This window comes from Schistocerca cancellata, chromosome 1 (genome assembly GCF_023864275.1).
Source record: "Schistocerca cancellata isolate TAMUIC-IGC-003103 chromosome 1, iqSchCanc2.1, whole genome shotgun sequence".
NCBI classification, from domain to species: domain Eukaryota; kingdom Metazoa; phylum Arthropoda; class Insecta; order Orthoptera; family Acrididae; genus Schistocerca; species Schistocerca cancellata.
The window spans coordinates 422,700,892-422,720,539 of NC_064626.1; the positions used below are offsets into that span (position 1 = coordinate 422,700,892).

A 19,648-nucleotide genomic window follows, 5' to 3' on the forward strand; every position below is an offset into this window, starting at 1 on the left:
CACTTTGAAATCTTTTCAGGATCTCACTCCATTATAGATGATTGCATCACATACAAAAAGTCTGAGGTTACTATTAATATTGCCTACATGTAATTAATACAAATGCGAACAGCAAGGGATCCAACACATTTCCCTGGGGCATACCTGAGGTTACTTCTACATAAATCAACGATTCTCCAGTGAAGATAATACGCTGCAATGCTACTACTCAGAAATCCGATTCTCCAGCGAAGATAATACGCTGCAATGCTACTACTCAGAAATCCTTAATCCAGCTACAAATTTCACTTGATATCCCAAAATTCCAATTCCAATAATAAGGTTAGATGTGGTACTGAGTCAGGTGCTTTTTGGGAAACAAGAAATACTGCATCTACTTGACTGCCTTGATCCATGGCTTTCAGAAAGTCATGTGAGAAAAGTGGGAGTTGGATTTGCGTTGTTGATGTTATCAGAATCCACGGTGGTTGGTGTGCAGAGGGGCATTCCATTCAACAAATGAATGTCAAGCACATCGGGCAGTGATTTTGTGGCTCACTTCTGCTGCCTTCTTACAGACAGGGTGAACTGAGCTTTTTTTCCAACAAGCCAACAAGTGGGCACAGTTTATTGTCCGAGAGACCTACAGTATAATATAGTTAAATGAGGGTCAATTCAGCAGCACATTCTGTCTACAGTCTGACAGAGATTCCACTGGGCCACAGAGCTTTGTTTAATTTTACTGATTTCAGCTGTTTTTCAACACCACTGATAATACTACCAGTAAAGGTGCACTTAAGTGTTCGTGTCTTCTTAAGTAACATAACCCAGTACGCTGACCTTGATGGTGAGAATTCATCAGAGACAAGGGTATCATCAGGATTGCCCCAGGAAAGCGTGATAGGACCACTATTATTTTCTATGTACTTAAATGATCTAGCAGACAGGGTAAGCAACAGTCTGAGGCTGCTTGCTGATGCTATGGTGTATCGGACGGTGCCATCGCTGAGCGACTGTAGGACGACGTAGACAAAATTTATAGCTGGTATGATGAATGGGAGCTAGCACTAAATGTAGAACGATATAAGTTAATGCGGATGAGTAGGAAAAACAATCCATAGTGTTTCAATACAGTAACAGCAGTGTGCTGCTTGACTCTGTCATGTTTATTGAATATCAAGGCATAACATCGGAAAGCAATATGAAATGGAATAACCATCTAAGGGCTGTAGCAGGGAAGGTGAATGATCAACTAAGGTTAGTTGGAAGAAATTTAGCAAAGAGTGGTCATCTGTAAAGGAGACCACTTACAGGACACTAGTGCGACATATTGTTGAGTACTGTTTGAGTGTTTGGGATCTTCACCAGGTCAGATTAAAGGAAGACACTGAAGAAATTCAGAGGTATGCCGATAGATTTGTTACCAGTAGATTCAAACAACACACAAGTACTACAGAGATGCTTCGGGAACTAAACTGGGAGTCACTGAAGGTAAGGCGATGTTCTTTTGAGGAGTGCTACTGAGAAAATTTAGAAGACCAGAATTTGAGGCTGGCTGCAGGACAATTCTACTGTCAGCAACATACATTTCGCAAAAGGAGCATAAAGCTAAGATTAAAGAGATTAAGGCTCTTATGGAGGCATACAGACAGTTGTTTCTCTCTCACCCCATTGGTGAGTGTGACAGAAAAGGAAATGACTAGTAGTGGTAAAGGGTACCCTCCACCAACATTCATACAATGGCTTGCAGGGAACGCATGGAAATGGAGATGTTGTATTGCATGCTGATATGGTTAACAACTCACAGGATGAACAATGGGAACAGAATATGATATGAAATCACACACACATGATTGCAGCCTCTGTCAGCTGAAGCCACAATGAGAGCAACAGCAGCAGTGCAAGATGGGAGTGGCAACTGGGTGAGGCAAGGAGGCAGGTGGGGTAGGGTGGGAGAGGAATAGCAGGGGGTGGGGGACAATGAAGTGCTGCTAGGGAGCGCACAAGGATGAGGTGGAGAGAGGATAGGGCAGCTGGGTGCAGTAGGGAGGTTAAACGGAGAGCAAGGGAGAGGTTGGGGGGGGGGGGGGGGTGCAGAAAAGGAGAGGTAAACAGACTGGGGGTGTTGGTAGAATGAGCGCTGTATGGCGCTAGAATGGGATCAGGAAATGGGTTGGCTTGGTGAGAAAATGACTAACGAAGGTTGGTTTCCCTCTTTTTCATCCGTTTCTTCCTTCTCATGATTTTCCCCACATATTTGGGTGTATTTTTGCGAATTTTTTCGACATAATTATATCTTATTCATGTATTTTCACATTTTTTCCACCACTATGGATCCTTTCTGCTTCCATCTGCATCAATACAGAAACATTTCCTTATCCATAGCCAGAACCCAGTCCCACATACTGTTCCTGTGTTGTTGCTTGGCTCTTGAAATACCCCCAAAATGGCCTTACCATCAAATTACTCATCTCCGGCTGCCAACCCTCCTTCCACAATACCTCCAACTGTTCAGATTCACCCAATCCTTAGCACTCCCCAGCAGAGTCCTGGAAACCATATCAACAAAGCCCAAACCTCCTTGCAATACCTTCTTTCCATCTGTGAAATGTCCACCGCCATTAGCTGAGTGGTCAACGTGACAGAATGTCAATCCTGAGGGCCCGGGTTCGACTCCCAACTGGGTCAGAGATTTTCTCCGCTCAGGTACTGGGTGTTGAGGTGTCCTAATCATCACATTTCATCCCCACCGATGCGCAAGTTGCCGAAGTGGCGTCAAATCGAAAGACTTGCATCTGGCGAACGGTCTACTCAATGGGAGGCCCTAGTCATGCTATGAAATCCCAAATTCCTGGAACCTATAACACACACTGAAACTCTTGCCCTAAAGGAACTAGAGCAACATGCATAACGCCACCTCAAAAAATTCTCTACCCTGCTCACTTCCTAATCCCACTTTGGAGTACCACAGTCTGCCATCACTACAACCTCCAAGCCTCCCCCACGTCCCCTCATAGCTGCCAACAGGCCTACTACATTTACCCCATCCTTCAAAACTCCCTCCCACCACTACACAGAATCCAGAACCTAAACAGACCCAAAACACATTCATGAACCTGTCCTCCAGAAGCCTCATCCCTACAGAAATATGTCCTTTCCAAAGACCTCATCTATTGCCCCACTCCCACATTCAATCATGTACGACTTGTTAAAGACCTTTCTCTCCTTCTTCCAGTCCATACAGTAAAAACACTTTTTCACCACCAACCCTAACAATCAAACTCAACCGAAGACCAATATTGAACCCTACCAGACTCAGTTCATTCCTCCATCCAACCATGATCCAACCCCACTGCCTCTGTTAACTTTCCACAACTTGTTAACCTTGAACCCTGCCTCAATATCATTCCCCAAATCCCTCAACATGCAAACTAACCTTACATCTGCAGACAGAACCACAGTCCATCATCTAAAAATTGATCCTGACCTTATGATCCTACCTGCATACAAAGGCTCCATCACCATTGTTTTGAACCACAAGGATTACCTGGCAGAAGGACTCTGCCAGCTGCCAGATACATCCACCTACAAACCTTGCCACAGTGACCGCATTAAAGAAATCCAGTGGGTTCCAGTCCCTCCTCAAATCCTTAGGCCCATCCCAGAACCTCTCCCTGGAGCCCACCTCTCTGCTTACCCCTACCACTCCCCGCACTTTTACCTTCTACATGCTTCCTGAAGTTCATAAATCCAACCCATCTAGGACGCCCCATTGTGGCCAGTTACTGTGACCCCATTGAGTGAATCTCTGCTCTCGTAGACCAACACCTTCAGCTTATTACCATAACCTACCCTCCTATATAAAAGATACCAACCATTTCCTCCACAGACTCTCCACAGTTCCTGTCCCTTTACCACATTGTGCCGTGCTCGTCACTATCGATGCCACCTCCCTCTACACTAACATTCCTAATGCCCAAGGCCTTTTCGCTGTTGAACACTACCTTTCCCAACACCCAATGGATTCCAAACCAACAACTTCCTTCCAAGTTGTCATAACCGACTATATCCTCACCCACAATTACTTCTGCTTTTAAGGCATTACCTACAAACAAATCTAGCGTATGGCTATGAGCACCCGCATGGCACCATCCTATGCCAACCTATTCATGGGCCATCTACAGGAAGCCTTCCTAAACACACAGGATCCTAAACCCATCACCTGTTTCACATTCACTGATGACATCTTTGTGATCTGGATTGAGGGTGAGGACACCCTATCCACTTTCCTCCAGAACTCAACAGCTTCTCCCCCATTTGCTTCACCTGGTCCTACTCAAGCCAACAAACCACCTTCATATATGTTGACGTCCATCGCAAAGATGGCTACATCAGTACCTCTGCCCATATCAAACCTACCAACCACTGGCAATACCTACCTGCAGTGATGAGTGGTCCCTCTCGAAATATACCAAGGGTCTCACTGGGGCCTTCAAATACCATAATTATCCTCTCACCATTGTACAAAAACAAATCTCCTGTGCCTTATCTTTCCAGTCTACCACAACCTCCCAAAGTCTCACTGTCTGGCCACAAAGGAACATCCCCCTCATAACTCAGTACCACCGAGGACTGGAGCAACTGAATTATATTCTTCGTTAGGGTTTCGACTACCTCTTGTCATGCCCTGAAATGAGAAATGTCCTATCCGCTATCCTTGTCACAGCGGTATTCCGCTGTGCACCGAACCTACACAATACACTCATCCATTCCTATACAACCCCTGCTCCCAACCCCTTACCTCATGGCTCATATCCCTGTAACAGACCTAGATGCAAGACCTGTCTCATACATCCTCCCACCACCACCTACTCCAGTCCAGTCACAAATATCACCTACCCCATCAAAGGCGGGGCTACTTGTGAAACCAGTCATGTAATCTACAAGCTAAGCTGCAACCACTGTGCTGCATTCTGTGTAGGCATGACAACCAATAAGCTGTGTGTCTGCATGAATGGCCACCAACAAACTATGGTCAAGAAACAAGTGGACTATCCTTTTGCTGAGCACACTGCCCAATACAACATCCTTCATTTCAATGACTTCTTCACAGCCTGTGTCATATGGATCCTCCCACCAGCACAAGTTATTCTGAACTGCACAGGTGAGAACTCCCCCTGCAAGATATACTATGTTTTCGTAACCCTCCTGGTCTCAACATTCATTATCACTTTTCTCACCCATCCAGCCCCTTCCCTGTTCCCATTCCAGCTCTACACAGCCCTCATTCCACCTACGCACCCAGTCTTTTTACGTCTCTCCTAAAGCAACCCCCCCCCCCTCTACCACCTCTCTCCCGTCGTCCATCTAACCTCCCAACTGCACCTAGCTGCCCTAAGCTCTCTCCACCTCGTACTTACGCACTCCCCAGCACCACTTCACTGTCCCCCACACCTACCCTGCTCCCTCTCCACCTTCCCGCCCCAGCTGTCTCCTTATCCCCACCCAGTACCCACTCCTATCATGCACTGCTGCTGTTGCTCGCACTGTGACTTCAGTTGCCAGAGGCTGCAGTCATGTGTGTGTGAGTTGCATTTGCATGTCTGTATGTGCGTGTGTCTCCTCTATTTTTGACAAAAGCCTTGTTGGCCAAAAGCTAACATTGTAACAGTCTTTTTGTTGTGCCTATCTGTGACTCAACATCTCCACTATATGGTGAGTAGCAACTTCCCTTTTCATAATATTGCTACATTCCATCCTGGATTTTCCATTGTTTGATCGTTGTGAGGGTATTATAGCACTAAGATCTATATCGCTCACCACGACAATGGTGCAAGAGTAAAACTTGTGTGGTTCTCATGAATTTTTCATTTTAAAAGAACATTTGAAAATTAAGTTCAATATAACTCTTTTTACTTTACTATCCTCAGTTTCACGTCCTGTCATCCATCAGCACCTGGATACTGACTCTGGTGCCACTAAAAGCATTTACATAAGAATCTCTATGTTCCCTGAAAGATCTTTCAATAATATTTTGCTACGTTAGTCACTGAAGGCTTCACACACTGACATTTTGACAGCCACATGCTTTTCATTCATGTCTCTAGCTCTATGCTTCGTTTTAGAAACACAACTCATGAACGTACTACATTCTATGGATAACACTTGAACTAAAGTGGACATCTATTATGCTTCTGTATGTAGTTTGCATCCTCTCTGAGAATGCCTTCAGAAGAGAGATTGGCACCTCATCCAGGCACCCCATGTTGTTATTTTTTAATGTTTGTATTGTCTTCTTAGGATACATCATCATTATTCTGGTTACGTAAGACACCTGTCTTAGGAAAATTTTGCTGCAGGTTCTCTGCAATAACTGAAAAGTAGTCACTTAAATAAGTCTCTAGTTTCTGTGGATTTTCTACTATTATACAGTTATCTCAGATTTGTGTGTTATTGTTCTTGTGTCTGTTATGATACACACCAATTTATTATCCCTCAATCATTACACGGCTTTTGTAAAGAACTGAGGTATTTAAGGTTCCCACAGAGCTTTCTAACATACACAGTTTTTAAATCTTTTTCTCCTGCTGTAGTCACCTCTTTCGGAAATGTCTCCTGAAAAATTAGTTTGAACACTGCAAAATTTAAGACTTTTCTAACCACCCATTATCTGTATACACTTCATTTTGTGTTTGGGTTAGTAATATTCTTGAAAAAGTACCTATGTAAGAGTTACAGAAGAATGATTGACAGGCCTGAAGTTTTGTGGGAGTTTGCAAGCCTGTTTCTAGTCTTATTATGTGGCCTTAAAGGGTACTAGATCTTTTATAAAGGCACTTTAATTTCCACTGCTGACATGCTCTAAATTGATGCTGAATTTTTGGTTGCCACTGTAGCATTATTTATCATGCTCCACTGATATTTTATTTAAACAAAATGCCTTCCATGGCAAAGATGATGTGACTTAGCAAACGAAAGCGCTGGCAGGTCGATAGACACACAAACATACACACAAAATTCAAGCTTTCACAACCAACGGTTGCTTCATCAGGAAAGAGGGAAGGAGAGGGAAAGACGAAAGGATGTGGGTTTTAAGGGAGAGGGTAAGGAGTCATTCCAATCCCGGGAGCAGAAACACTTACCTTAGGGGGAAAAAAGGACAGGTATACACTCGCACACACACCCATATCCAACCGCACATACACAGACAAGCAGACATTGTAAATTTAACCTCATCCAAAATAAACAAAAAATGCTTAAAAACATGCAGTTTTTTAAAAAAATAGAAAAAACAATAAAACCTGACTATATTTAAATATGAAAATTTAACTAACACACAAAAATGTTACATAGTTAGCCTTACACAAATTAAAAAGAGCCATCATAGAATTTATTTTGTTAACATTGTGTTTCAACTTCGATTGCAATATAAGAAACACAACTAAATAACGTTTGCAGTTCCAGAAAAACATAACAACATGATGTAGAATCATAATGACTGTCAAGCGTGATATACTACTTTTCAGAAGAATGTCGAAGTTTATAGATCTTCAAAACTTTCTCAGGTCTTTTCTCCCCTAAATTATTTCTTAATTTTCATAAAACAAGCCTGTAGATGAAAAAGATTATCTCAATAGATGACGTGCTGTCATGGGAAGAAAAGGCGTGCTAACATAGTTGGTAGTTGTAACAATGGGTTAAGTTTCTAATAAATTAGACATAGGAATTTAAACTGAATTATTTAATCGTCAATAGAAAACAATTTAAAAAAACATAACCGATAAAAATCAAAATCTACCCACTGGGTTCGTGTATTTTAATACCCAAGTTTTCTCAATCCTGATACAAATATTGCTGCTTTATTTCAAGCATCTTTATACTGTTGTTACACCATGCTGTGTGCAATATAATGCTGCTACATATATATATCTAGAAACTACTTACTAACTAAAATTGTAGCAGTATTTCTCTACGTTCCCTGGAATAACTTAATAGCTGTCAATCCCGTGTGTCACCGCCACGTCAATTTAACTACAAAAGTAGGTTTTTCTATTCATTTCACTGGTCATCTGCTCCGTCCACTTCTTAGTCATAAAATATGGTACATTCGGTAATTTGATTGTTTACTACCTTAAATAATCGGCTCACAATAAACATCCAAAACCAAAATCTTATGGTAGTTACACGAAAGGGCAGAAATTGCATCAGAAACTATGAAAAACAATTTCAATAACATGACGTGCACGAACCTAATTTAGCTATAAGTGTGGAGATGACGGAACTGTCGCTCATGTCGGATAATTTTGGAATTAGATATCACATAATGTCAACATAAACACAGCATCCCTCAAACACTACAAATAACTTGTCGTCTAATCCACACACTCAGGGGCAAATGACAACAAAACAGTAAACAACCCAACAAGAACAACACATCAAATTAATTTCAAATTTACTGCGTATCAGAGATGTACGTTGTTCGGTCAAAGATGGAATGAAACTTAGGTTCTTGTAATTTATTTTTCCTCGTAAAATTTCTCAGTGATAATGATTTATAAGTTTATTTACAAAAAACGATGACTGAAATAAAAATGTAATCGCGTCAGTGATGGGGTTTATTTAGATCTTGTTAGATGAATATCATAACAACACCAAAAGTCAACGATGTAAGTAAAATTATCGCATAAACGCCGTCTGTCATTAAGTCGATTATGTTCGTTCGTCTTTGGCGGCAATTCAAACGTTCGTTCCTTCGTGATCATAAAATACTTGCCAAAAACATAACATTTATGTGTATGAAAAATACATAAATAATCATCTCAAGCTAACCAACGAAGTTTACGCCACAATGAATGAATTATTTGATAAAAATGACATGGAAAAAAGTTTATTTGTACCAGGAATACAGATTGGACACGAAGCTGAAGAAACTGGAAATATTTCATCCAGCTGTGCTTCCAGCCCAATGTCAGCAGAAACACTTGGAGAGCTGTCTCCAAGATATTGGGCTACCGACAATGAATTTCCTCATACGATACGTGAAAGTGAACAGAGAATTTATTTGCGCACTGTGCAAGAAATACGTATCTTTTTTGCTAAATACCAAGCCTAAGAAAAAATTGTTAAACATTGATTTCTATTTCATATGGGCTAATAGACATTTTGTAGAACAGTGTTTGATGTTTTTTAATTGGCCTATTCTTGTACTATGCCCAGCACTGTGTGTTACTATCACTTTTATTTTTTTATTCGTTCTTTGATCATAGTGCAATAGGATAGGTTTAGACGTAGGTGGCAGAGAAAGTCAGCCATGACTTTATCAATAGAATCATCCCATCATTCACCCTAGCAACATAGCAAAACCCATGTCAGGGTGGTTGGACTGAGTGCATGTGTCCCTCACTCCTACTGAATGGTAGTCCAGTACATTGACACTACCTTAACCATCTCGTTCCTTTCATGATTTGAGGGAAAAAAAAAATATCTGGTCTATGAGGAACTTACATCATCCATAACAAGTGTAACCAGTAATGTAACTAGAACATGAAACTTTGTTACATTTCAATTCTGAAAAATATAAACCCACAAACACATGTATTACACTTCTGAAAAATACGCAAACACCTGCCAACACTATATCCATCACAACTATTCTTGCAATTATTCCCTTCTCTGAGCTGGTGTGCTACACCACATCTGAAACAGAGAAAACAGGGAAACCAACAGCAGAAGTTTTCTTGTGCAAAGATACATGCGGCATAGATGGTACATTTGTGAACAAATAAAAAAGTGATCAACAATACATGAGAGCCTTCTATTTGTACAAGCTAACATATTCTGTTACAACATACAAACACTTTTCGAAAGAAATTTCTTTCTCCAATCTCTTTATGTACAGGGGTAGACAAAAACATGTATGCAACTAAAACACAACACATCAACATGCCTAATACTTCATAGGAAAACCATTGGCATTCAAGATGGCTCCCAGTCATCTTGAAATAGATAAACACATGTCCTTCTTGAAAAGTAGTGGCAAGGTCAGGTACCATAACAATGATGGAGATGGATAGTGATCAAGCACCCTTCTCTTCAAAGTAGGCCACAAAGGCTCAGTAATACTAAGATCTGGCGACTATAGTGGTCAGGTGAGATGTGAAAATTCATCCTTGTGCTCACAAAACCAGTTCTGGGTGATACAAGGTTTGTAAAAAGGGACTCTATCATCTTGGAATGCAGCATCACCATTGAGGAACAAACATGGTATCGTTGGATCGTGATCAGCGAAAATGGTCACATTATACCTTGCAGAGCACCCATGGGGCCCATGAAATACCACAATATGCCAGCTAAAATCATCTCTGAACTACTGATATGTTTCACTCTTGGGATGTAAACTCATCCAGGGGTTGAAAACAGTTTGCAACAAGACTGTTGCAATCAAATGCCTTTCTTCCATTGTTCCATAACCTTTTTTTGTGGCATCAGTGCCACTTTTTCCAGTTACAGGGATTTGCATCAAAGATAAGTGGTTTTAGAGTCACTACAGTTCCCTGATTATGGAGCTCCCTTCATGTGGTTAGGATGCTGACATCATTTGCATGTGTGACATTCAGTTCTGAAGTGACTTTTGCAGTTGTCATCTTCTTATTTTCATCACTTTCCTCTACAATGACTGTCTGACATGATCATTCATCACATACTTTTGTTGGTGGCTTGTTATTTAGTGGATGAAATTTTTCTGATTCCCTTAAATGTTGTATAAATCTTCAATATGGTGCCTTTTGTAATACCAAACACTTTAGCTATTTTGGTTAGAGAAGAGCCCACCATACAAGCACCAACAGTTTGCCCAGGTTCAAATTCAGTTAGCTCCTACATGATATACTCACAGCTGCACGGATCACTGTTCTGACCAAGACTAACATTTGCAACATAGCGAGGACACCACACAGGTGTCCTTTGTGGTTAAGTACAACAGTGCAACCTGCAGGTCTGGCTAGTATCTGCAGTTATGTTCAAGCATTCTTTTCTTGTGGTGTTTCCATATTTTTGTCCACCCTCTGTGTGTTGGCAGTGCTTTATATAGAATGAAGCTAAAGTGACTAACATGTCCTTGAGTACAAGTTGTTCTTGCTCATTCTGTATGGAAAGACCCACAGATATATTTAAGTTTTATCCAAAAAAACTATTTCACAGACTACAGAATACTGGACAGAACTGAAATAAGCCATTCTAACATTGTCTGAGAGCCTGCTTTTGAAATTATTCTAGAGCAAAAGATGTGGAAATTAGTCACTGGTAAAGTTTTGTCACATGCTCTTTTTTCAGTTTAAGTCTTGATCAACAGACATTTCAAAAAGTTTGTACATCTTACTCTTTCTAAGTCATTACCACCCAGTACCAGTTGGAGATATTTGGTTTTGATTGATTTTTCCAAAGTGAATTTAGGTTTTTCTTGCTGCAGTTTCTTAAATCTTTATGTCATTTGTATAAATAAATAATAGACAGGGGGCCTAACACATGTCCCGGTGGTACACCTATTTTGAGTTTCCTTACATCAGACACTAATCTGATTTTACGATTAGAATAAGTTGATTTGAGTTCCACAAGCTGTGATCTTTTTGCAAGTATGATTGCAATGACATGTTTTACAGCCATTTTATCCCCATTGCTTCCAACTCATCTAAATGAATTTAAGGCCAACAGTATCAATTATGTTAACTTGTTCATTGTGTGTCAATTTTCTATATATTTACAACTCTGGCTGGAGATGTTGGCAAAACCTGCTATAGGCCTATACTAGCTGCAGCAACATTTGTGTCAGCAGCAAACAGAGTTTGTGAGTATCATACCGTTGATTAGAGTCTGAATGTTATTTATTGAAATAATAAGTAAGAGAAGCCCTAGCTGTGTCCTATAGTACCCATTTTGGTACAGTGTGAATATCAGATCTGGAAACAGTGGTTTGGTTTTTAATGTTTGTTAAAGTAATTTTTGCTACCTGTCTCCCATTTTTGAGATATCACTGAAATCATTTATTCAGTACTATTCCTATGCCAATAGCTTCTGATATATCTAGCAAGATATCATGCTGGCCTTGGATACATCAAAGCTGTTCCTATTATACTGTTGTTTCTGTGTAATCCAATTACAATATTTTCATGAAATGAGTAATAGCTGATTTTGCACCTCTGAAAAATCCATGTTGATATACAGACAATAGATAGAAACTTTCAACATGATTTCTTAGTGCATGTTTTGTGATTGTGTCTATGACTTTTGAAAGTACAGATAACATTAGTCTATAGTTCTCCACTTCATATGTATTGCCCATTTTATATAGTGATTTAACTTTTGAAATTTTTAGCCTTTGTTGAAACTCTCCTTCAGACAATGATGTGTGAGATATGACACCAACACATTTAATTATGATTTGATCAGGTACTTCACTGATCCATGAAGAAATTTTATTCTTCATTGTTTTTATTATTTCAAGAACTCTTAAATCATTTATTGAATTTAGCAATATTGAATTAACATTTTGTGCTCTTGGAACTGAAGTTTTGCTATTTCCAAATCACTTACTGTATATCAATAATGAAAGCTACTGGATGGAACAATGCATAAAACAAGGGAAAGGCAACCACTCACCAACAGCCGATTGATGTGTGGTGGACAGTAACACATAACAGAAAACAGCATTCACACTAGCTTTCAAGCACTACCTCTTTTTTTAGCAGTAGTGCAAACATTCACATATGCAACTACACAGATACCCAAACACACTCTCCCATGGCCACAGCAAGACTAATTATTGATACACAATTATTGAAAGCAGTTGTCTGAGCTGATGGAAGTAGGGAGGGGGAAGGGAAGGATGAGGTAGCAGAAAAGAGGCAGGCCTTTGGACACATGACATCATGGCCACATAAAAAGATGAAAAGTTTGCAGAGGGTAAAACAAAGGAAGATGTAAGAAGAGGGTGAGGAGTGGAACTGAGGGGAGTAAAAAGGGTGAGGGGGAAAAAGGAGGGAAGGGTGAAGATGAAGAGGGAGAAAGGGAGGGGAAAGAGAAGGGAGAGTGGTTGAAAAGGTTGGAGCGGAGAGAGGGAGGGAGAATGTCTGCAGGGGTGAAGGGGGTGGGGGTGGGGGGGAAGAGTGGAGTGCACGATCTGGATGGAGAATGAGTGGTATGGACAGATGAGAGAAGGGAAAAGGTAAGTTGAGGCAATGGTTAGTGGAGGTTTATGGCAAAGAGATTGGGAAAGTGCAGCATGTGCTGGGTAGACAATTCCCTTCTGCGTAGTTCATAGAAACTTGTGCTGGAGGGGAGTATCCCAATAGCGATGTTGTAAAGCAGCTGTTGAAATCATTTATGCTCTGGTGTGCAGCATGTTGGGCAACTGAATGGTCAAGTTTGTTGTTTGCCACAGTTTGGTGGTGGCCATTCATGCAAGTAGACAGTTGATTTCATATCATACCCACATATAATGCTGCACAGCAGTTGCATAGCTGATATATGACATGGCTGCTTTCACATGTGGTCTTACCTTCTACTGGGTAGGAAATGCCTCTGACTGGATCATGGTAGAAAGTAGAGATTGGGTGTATGGGACAGGTCTTGCACCTTAGCCTACCACAAGGGAATGAACCATGAGGTGCAGAACTGGGAGTAGGATTGGAACAGGGATAGAAAAGGATATTTTGTGGGTTGGATGCGGAGTGGAACACTATTTTGGGGACTGTGGGAAGGATATCCCTCATCTCAGGGCATGATGAGAGGTAATCAAAGTCCTGGTGGAAGTGTGGTTGAGCTTTTTGAGGCAGGGATGAATTTAGGTGATCAGAGAAGTGCTGGCCCATGACTGGTTTACAATTTTACAGATGGCATATGGCATGGGAGACTTATTTATGGATGAGCTGACCTAAACCTCCACTAATCTGTTACCAATGGCTCATCTTACCTTTTCCCTTCTCTCTTCTGTCCACATCACTCCTTCTCCATCCAGATCATGCACTGTCTTGCCCCACCACTCCCCCACCCCTTCTGATGTGAACACACTCTCTCTCTTTCTCTCCTTCTCTCTCCCCCTCCCTCCACCTCTCTCCCCCTCTACCTCCCTCTCTCCCTCCGCCCTTTCCCACCCATCCTCCCCCCTCCCTCCCTCCCCCCTCCCCCCTCTCTCTGTCTTCCTCTCTTCCTCTCTCTTCTACTCCCTTTTCAGTCCCTCTTCCTTCTCTCTCCACTCCCTTTGTCTCTCTTCATCTTCACCTTTCCCTCTTTTTCCCTTCTCCCTTTCTTCTCCCCCCCTCTCTCTCTCTTCCTAGATTTCTTTTTGCTTTACCCTTTGTACTCTTTTTGTCTCATTGTGTGGCCATGGAGTCACCTGTCCAAAGATCTGCCTCTTACTTGCTACTCCCTTATTGTATCCCTCCTTATGCCCTCCATCAGCACAGGCAGCTGCTTTCAATAATCAAGTATCAATAATTAGTCTTGCTGTGGTCACAAGAGTATGCATCTGGGTGGCTGTGTGGTTCTTTGGGTGAATGTGTGTACTATTGCTAGAAAAAGAGCTAGTGCTTGAAAGTTAAGTGTGAATGCTGTTTTTTATGTTTTACTGTTCCTCACATCAGTCTGCTATAGGTGAGTGGTTGCCATTCCATTATTTTACGTAATGCTTTTATTGCTCTGGTTGATTGGAGTTTTTCTGAGGTATTTATTTATGTAGTTTGCTAGAGTTAGATTTCTGACCTTTTACAACAATGTCAACTTGATTTTTAACATTTTTGTTTATTTCATTTTTTTTCCTACATTCCACACTGCTTTTTGTTTGTCCCCATAACTGCTTTGACATTGCACATTGTTTTAACTTTTTTAATTGCTTCCCTATAAATTTTCTTGTATACATTAAAATATTCTGTAAAATGTTGATTTTTTTGTCATTTTTGAGTTGAGTAAGATATTTTAGAGTTTGATGAGACACTCTAACATCATGTGATTTCCTTGTATGTATTAACATATTCTGAGACACGTTGATCTTTTTTGTCCATTTTGAGTTGACTGAGATGTTTTAGATTTTAGCTAAACAAACTAATGTTCCTTGGTATGACATTTTTGTGAGCTTTTTTTTGGAAAACCCTCTCCTATAGGGACATGACATTACCAGAAAATGCAGTGAATATTTCATTGGTTGTTGTTTTTGAAAATATATTTTCCCAGATTTTTTAACATTTGATAGAAAATATTCATATCTTTTGTGTAGATGTGTCTTTTATATTCACAATAAGTTTTTATTACTTTGGGTATGGAAGAATTCATACATGTTACTAGCATATTGTTATATGAAACATTTGTGTTGACATTATAGCCTCAGTGATGCCATTTTTGATATTTGTGAACATATTGCCTAATACAGATGATGACAACTCTGTTTGCTGTGGAGTCCAAAAAGAGTGGATTCATGTGAAAACTGTTTAGCATATTCAATAACTATATTCACAATATATGAAAAGGGTAGATGGCTGAAAAGGGTACATGGCTTCTCATCATATTGTGAAGATGCTGAGAGTTGCAGACAGGCACAACAAAAAGACACTAAGCAAGTAACCTCCCAGCCAAAAGGCCTTCCTCTGAACTACACAACACACACACACACACACACACACACACATTAATGTGAATGCAACTCACACTGACATGACCACTGGGTGTGAGTGCTGAGACCAGAGTGCAAGAAACAGCGCATGATGGGAGAAGCAGTCTGGTTGGGGGAGGTGGGGGAGATAAGGAGGAGGTGCAGGCATAGAGGGAGAGGGATAGCAGGATAGAGCCGGTGGATGGTAAAGTTCTGCTTGTGGGAACATATAGGACGAGGTGGGGAGAGGGTAGGGCAGCTAGGTGCAGTTAGGAGGTTAGAGAGAGGGCGGGGGGAGTGAGGGAGGGGGGGGGGGGGGAGGGTGGCAGGGGAGAGTGGGAAAGGAAATGATTAAAAAGACTGTGGGTGTGATGGTGAAATAGAAGGCTGTGTAGTGCCATAGTGGGAGCAAGGAAGTAGATATGTGGATCAGGGACAATGACTAACAAAGTTTGAGGGTTACGGGAGCATAGGATTTATTGCAGGAAGAGATCCCACCTGTGAAATTCAGAAAAGCTGGTGTTTGTAGGAAGGATCCAGAAGGCACAGGTGGTGAACCAGTCACTGAAATAAAGAATGTAGTCTTGGGCAGTGTGCTCAGCAATTGGGTGGTCCAGCTGTTTCTTGGCCACAGTTTGTCAGTGGCCATTCATGTGGATGGACATCTCATTAGTTATCATACCCACATAAAACACACTACAGGGGTTGCAGCACATGACTGATTTCACAGGTAGCCCTGCCTTTGATGGGATTGGTGATGTCTGTGACAAGACTGGAGTAGGTGGTGGTGAGAGGATGTATGGGACAGGTCTTGCATGTAGGTCTACTACAGGAATAGAGTCATGAGGCAAGGGGTTGGCAGCAGGGATTGTGTGGGGATCGACGAGGGTATTGTGTAGGTTCAGTGGGTGGCGGAATACCACTGTGAAAGGGGTAGGAAGGATAGTATGTAGGTCATGATGAGAGGTAGTCAAAACTGTGGCATAAAATGTACTTCAGTTTCTCCAATCCTGGGTGGTACTGAGTCATGAGAGGAAAACTCCTCTGTTGCTGAACAGTGGGACTTTGGGATGTGGTGGGTGACTGGGGAGATAAGCCAAAAGAGATCTGTTTCTGTATGAGGTTGGGAGTGTAATAAGTCTGTGAAGGCCTCAGTGAGACTGTTGGCATATTTTGAAAGGAATTGCTCATCACTAAAGATGTGACAGCTAGTCTGTATGGAAGAGACTTCTAGGTATGGATTGGGTGGCAGCTGTCAAAATGGAGGTATTGTGGTTGTTGGTAGGTTTAATGTGGACAGAGGTAATGATTTAGTATCTTTGGGGTGGAGGTCAACATTAAGGAAGCTTACTTGCTGGGTTGAGGAGAACATGTGAAGCAAATGGGGGAAGGTGCTGAGGTTCTGGAGGAGTGTGTTTAGTGTATCCTCACCCTTGATCCAGATCACAAGGATGTTGCCAATAAATCTGAAACAGATGAAGGGTTTGGGACTCTGGGTGGTTAGGAAGGATTTTCTCAGATGGCCCGTGAATAGGTTGCCAATGGGTGGTGCCATGTAGGTGCCCATTGATGTACCGTGGATTTGTTTGTTGGTGTTGCTCTATACACATCCCTCCAGAACCTCAAAACCTAAACCCTTCTCCCCATTTTCTTCACCTGCCCCCCCCCCCCCCCCAACCAAACAAGCCACCTTCCTTGATGTTGACCTGCAACTCAAAGATGGCTACATTAGTATCTTGATCCATATCAAACATACCAACCACCAGCAGTACATGCTCTTCAACAGCTGCCTCCCATACAGCCTAGACACCTGTGGCTGTCACATCTACAGTGACAAGCAGTTCCCTTCAAAATATACCAAGGGTCTCACTGAAAACTTCACAGACCATAATTACCCCCCTTATCTCTCCAGTTACCCACCACCTCCCAAAGCCTGATTTTACTAGTAATAGTGTCTGTAAGATCATTAGTATAGAACATAGACAGCAAGGGTCCCAACACACTTCCCTGGGGCACTCTCAAAGTTACTTCTACATCTGATGATAACTCTCCATCCAAGACAACATTCTGTGTCCTCCCCACCAGAAAGTCCTCAATCCACTAATAAATTTTACTTGATACCTCATATGATCATGCTTTTGACAATAAGCATAGGTGGGGTTCTCAGTCCAATGCTCTTTGGAAATCAAGAAATATAGTGTTTACCTGATTGACCTAATCCAAATCTGTCAGTATGTTTTGTGAGAAAAGTGTTTATGAAATGCTGATTTTCATTGGGAGGTCATTCTGTTCAAGATACCTCATTTTGTTTGAGCTCAGAAAATGTTCTAAAATTCTACAACAAATTGATGTCAAGGGTGCTGGACGGTAGTTTCAAGGATCACTTCCACTCCCCTTCTTGTAGACAGGTGTGACCGGTGCCTTTTTCAAGAACTGGGCATGGTTTTTTGTTTGAGATATTTGTGACAGATTAATTATAGTTAGAAAAAGAGCTGACTCAGCCACAAATTCAGTATAGAATCTGACAGGGATTCCATTGGGCCCTGGAGTTTTGTTTAATTTTAACAGTTTCAACTGTTTCTCAACTCCACTAACAGTAATACTTATTTCATTCATCTTTTCAATGGTACAAGGATTAAATTGGGGCAATTCTCTGAAAGTGGAGTTAAACATTTCAGCTTTTGCTTTCCTACCTTCAATTTCAGTTATTGTCTCATTCACTAGGGACTGAACACTAACTTTGTGTCACTATCAGCCTTTACATATGACCAGAACTTCTTTGGGTTCTGTGAAAGATCACTTGACAATATTCTGTTATGGTGGTAACTGAAGGCATCATACATTGCTCTCTTGACAGCCAAATGCATTTCATTCAGCATCTCTCTATCTAGAGCCCTACAATCCGTTTTACACCTATTATGCAGTAATCTCTGATTCTTTAGAAGTTTTTTCACAATAATTGTGTACCATGGAGATTCCCTCCCATAATGAATTGTTTTGCTGGAAGCCAACCCATTTATCCAGTGCATGGTCAACTATTCTTTTAAACTTGAGGCAGAGTTCCTCTACATGCTCCTGCCCTATCCTGAAAGTCTCAGGTTCAAAAATGGTTCAAATGGCTCTGAGCACTATGGGACTCAACTGCTGAGGTCATTAGTCCCCAAGTCTCAGGTTCATAATTGAGATATGACACTACTGATTTTTTTTTAAATCTACTGAACATATGTACCTTTCTGCTTGTTTTAGGTATTCTTTGTACTTTGTAATCATTGTTGTCACAACTGCATGATGGTCAATGATACCAGTTTCAATGTGGACATCCTCAAAGAGGATCCAATATATTGGATCCAATATATTGGATCCAATATATTTCCATCAAGAGGGGGTTCCTAACTGTCTGTTCTAAGTAGTTTTCAGTGAAGGCATTTAGTAAAGTTTCACAGGATTCCTTATCATGCCTATAACTGACAAAACTGTAATTTTCCCAATTAATTGTTGGGTGATTAAAGTCTCCACCACTGATTAAAGTATGATTGGGTTACTTACATGCAGCCAAACTTAGATTTCCTCTAAAATTTTTGATTACGTCAGGAGATGAGACTGGTGGGTGATAGAAGGGTCCAATTATCATTTAATGCCCACCCCTGATACTGACTGTTGCCCAAAAAATCTCACATGCAGCTTCAATTTCTACCTTGGTGAATTTGAGTTTCTTGTACACTGTGACAAATACACCAACTCCACTTCCCTTTTGCCTATCCCTTCAATATACACTTAAATTTTCCGCAAAAGTCTCACTGCTATCAATTTCCAGGTTTCAGTCAGCTTTCTGCACCTAGTATTACGTGAGGTTCATTGCTTTTCATGAGCGCTTCAAACTCTGGCCCTTTGTTGTGAATGCTTTGGCAGTTTACCATTAGGATTTTAATAGTTTGATCTTACACTGATACTTCTGGGTTTCCTACAGCTGTCATTATCTGGATTGGATGGAGAGTTGCCTAATCTAAAACCCCTTGTATGTGTGTGTGTGTG

The 19,648-nt window shown here is 41.1% G+C and overlaps 2 protein-coding genes across 2 annotated transcripts in view; one reads left to right on the plus strand and one right to left on the minus strand.

Annotated features, from left to right (window-relative positions):
• Positions 1–8,442, minus strand: part of LOC126176097 (rotatin) — a 443,859-nt gene extending 435,417 nt beyond the window's left edge. The window contains 1 exon segment of the mRNA XM_049923237.1: positions 8,229–8,442. Within this exon segment, the coding sequence (XP_049779194.1) occupies positions 8,229–8,271 (43 nt within the window). The 5' untranslated portion in view covers positions 8,272–8,442.
• Positions 8,443–8,827: 385 nt separating this feature from the next.
• Positions 8,828–19,648, plus strand: part of LOC126180927 (probable ATP-dependent DNA helicase HFM1) — a 116,435-nt gene continuing 105,614 nt past the window's right edge. The window contains exon 1 of the mRNA XM_049924734.1: positions 8,828–9,062. Within this exon, the coding sequence (XP_049780691.1) occupies positions 8,828–9,062 (235 nt within the window). The remainder of the gene's footprint in view (positions 9,063–19,648) is intronic.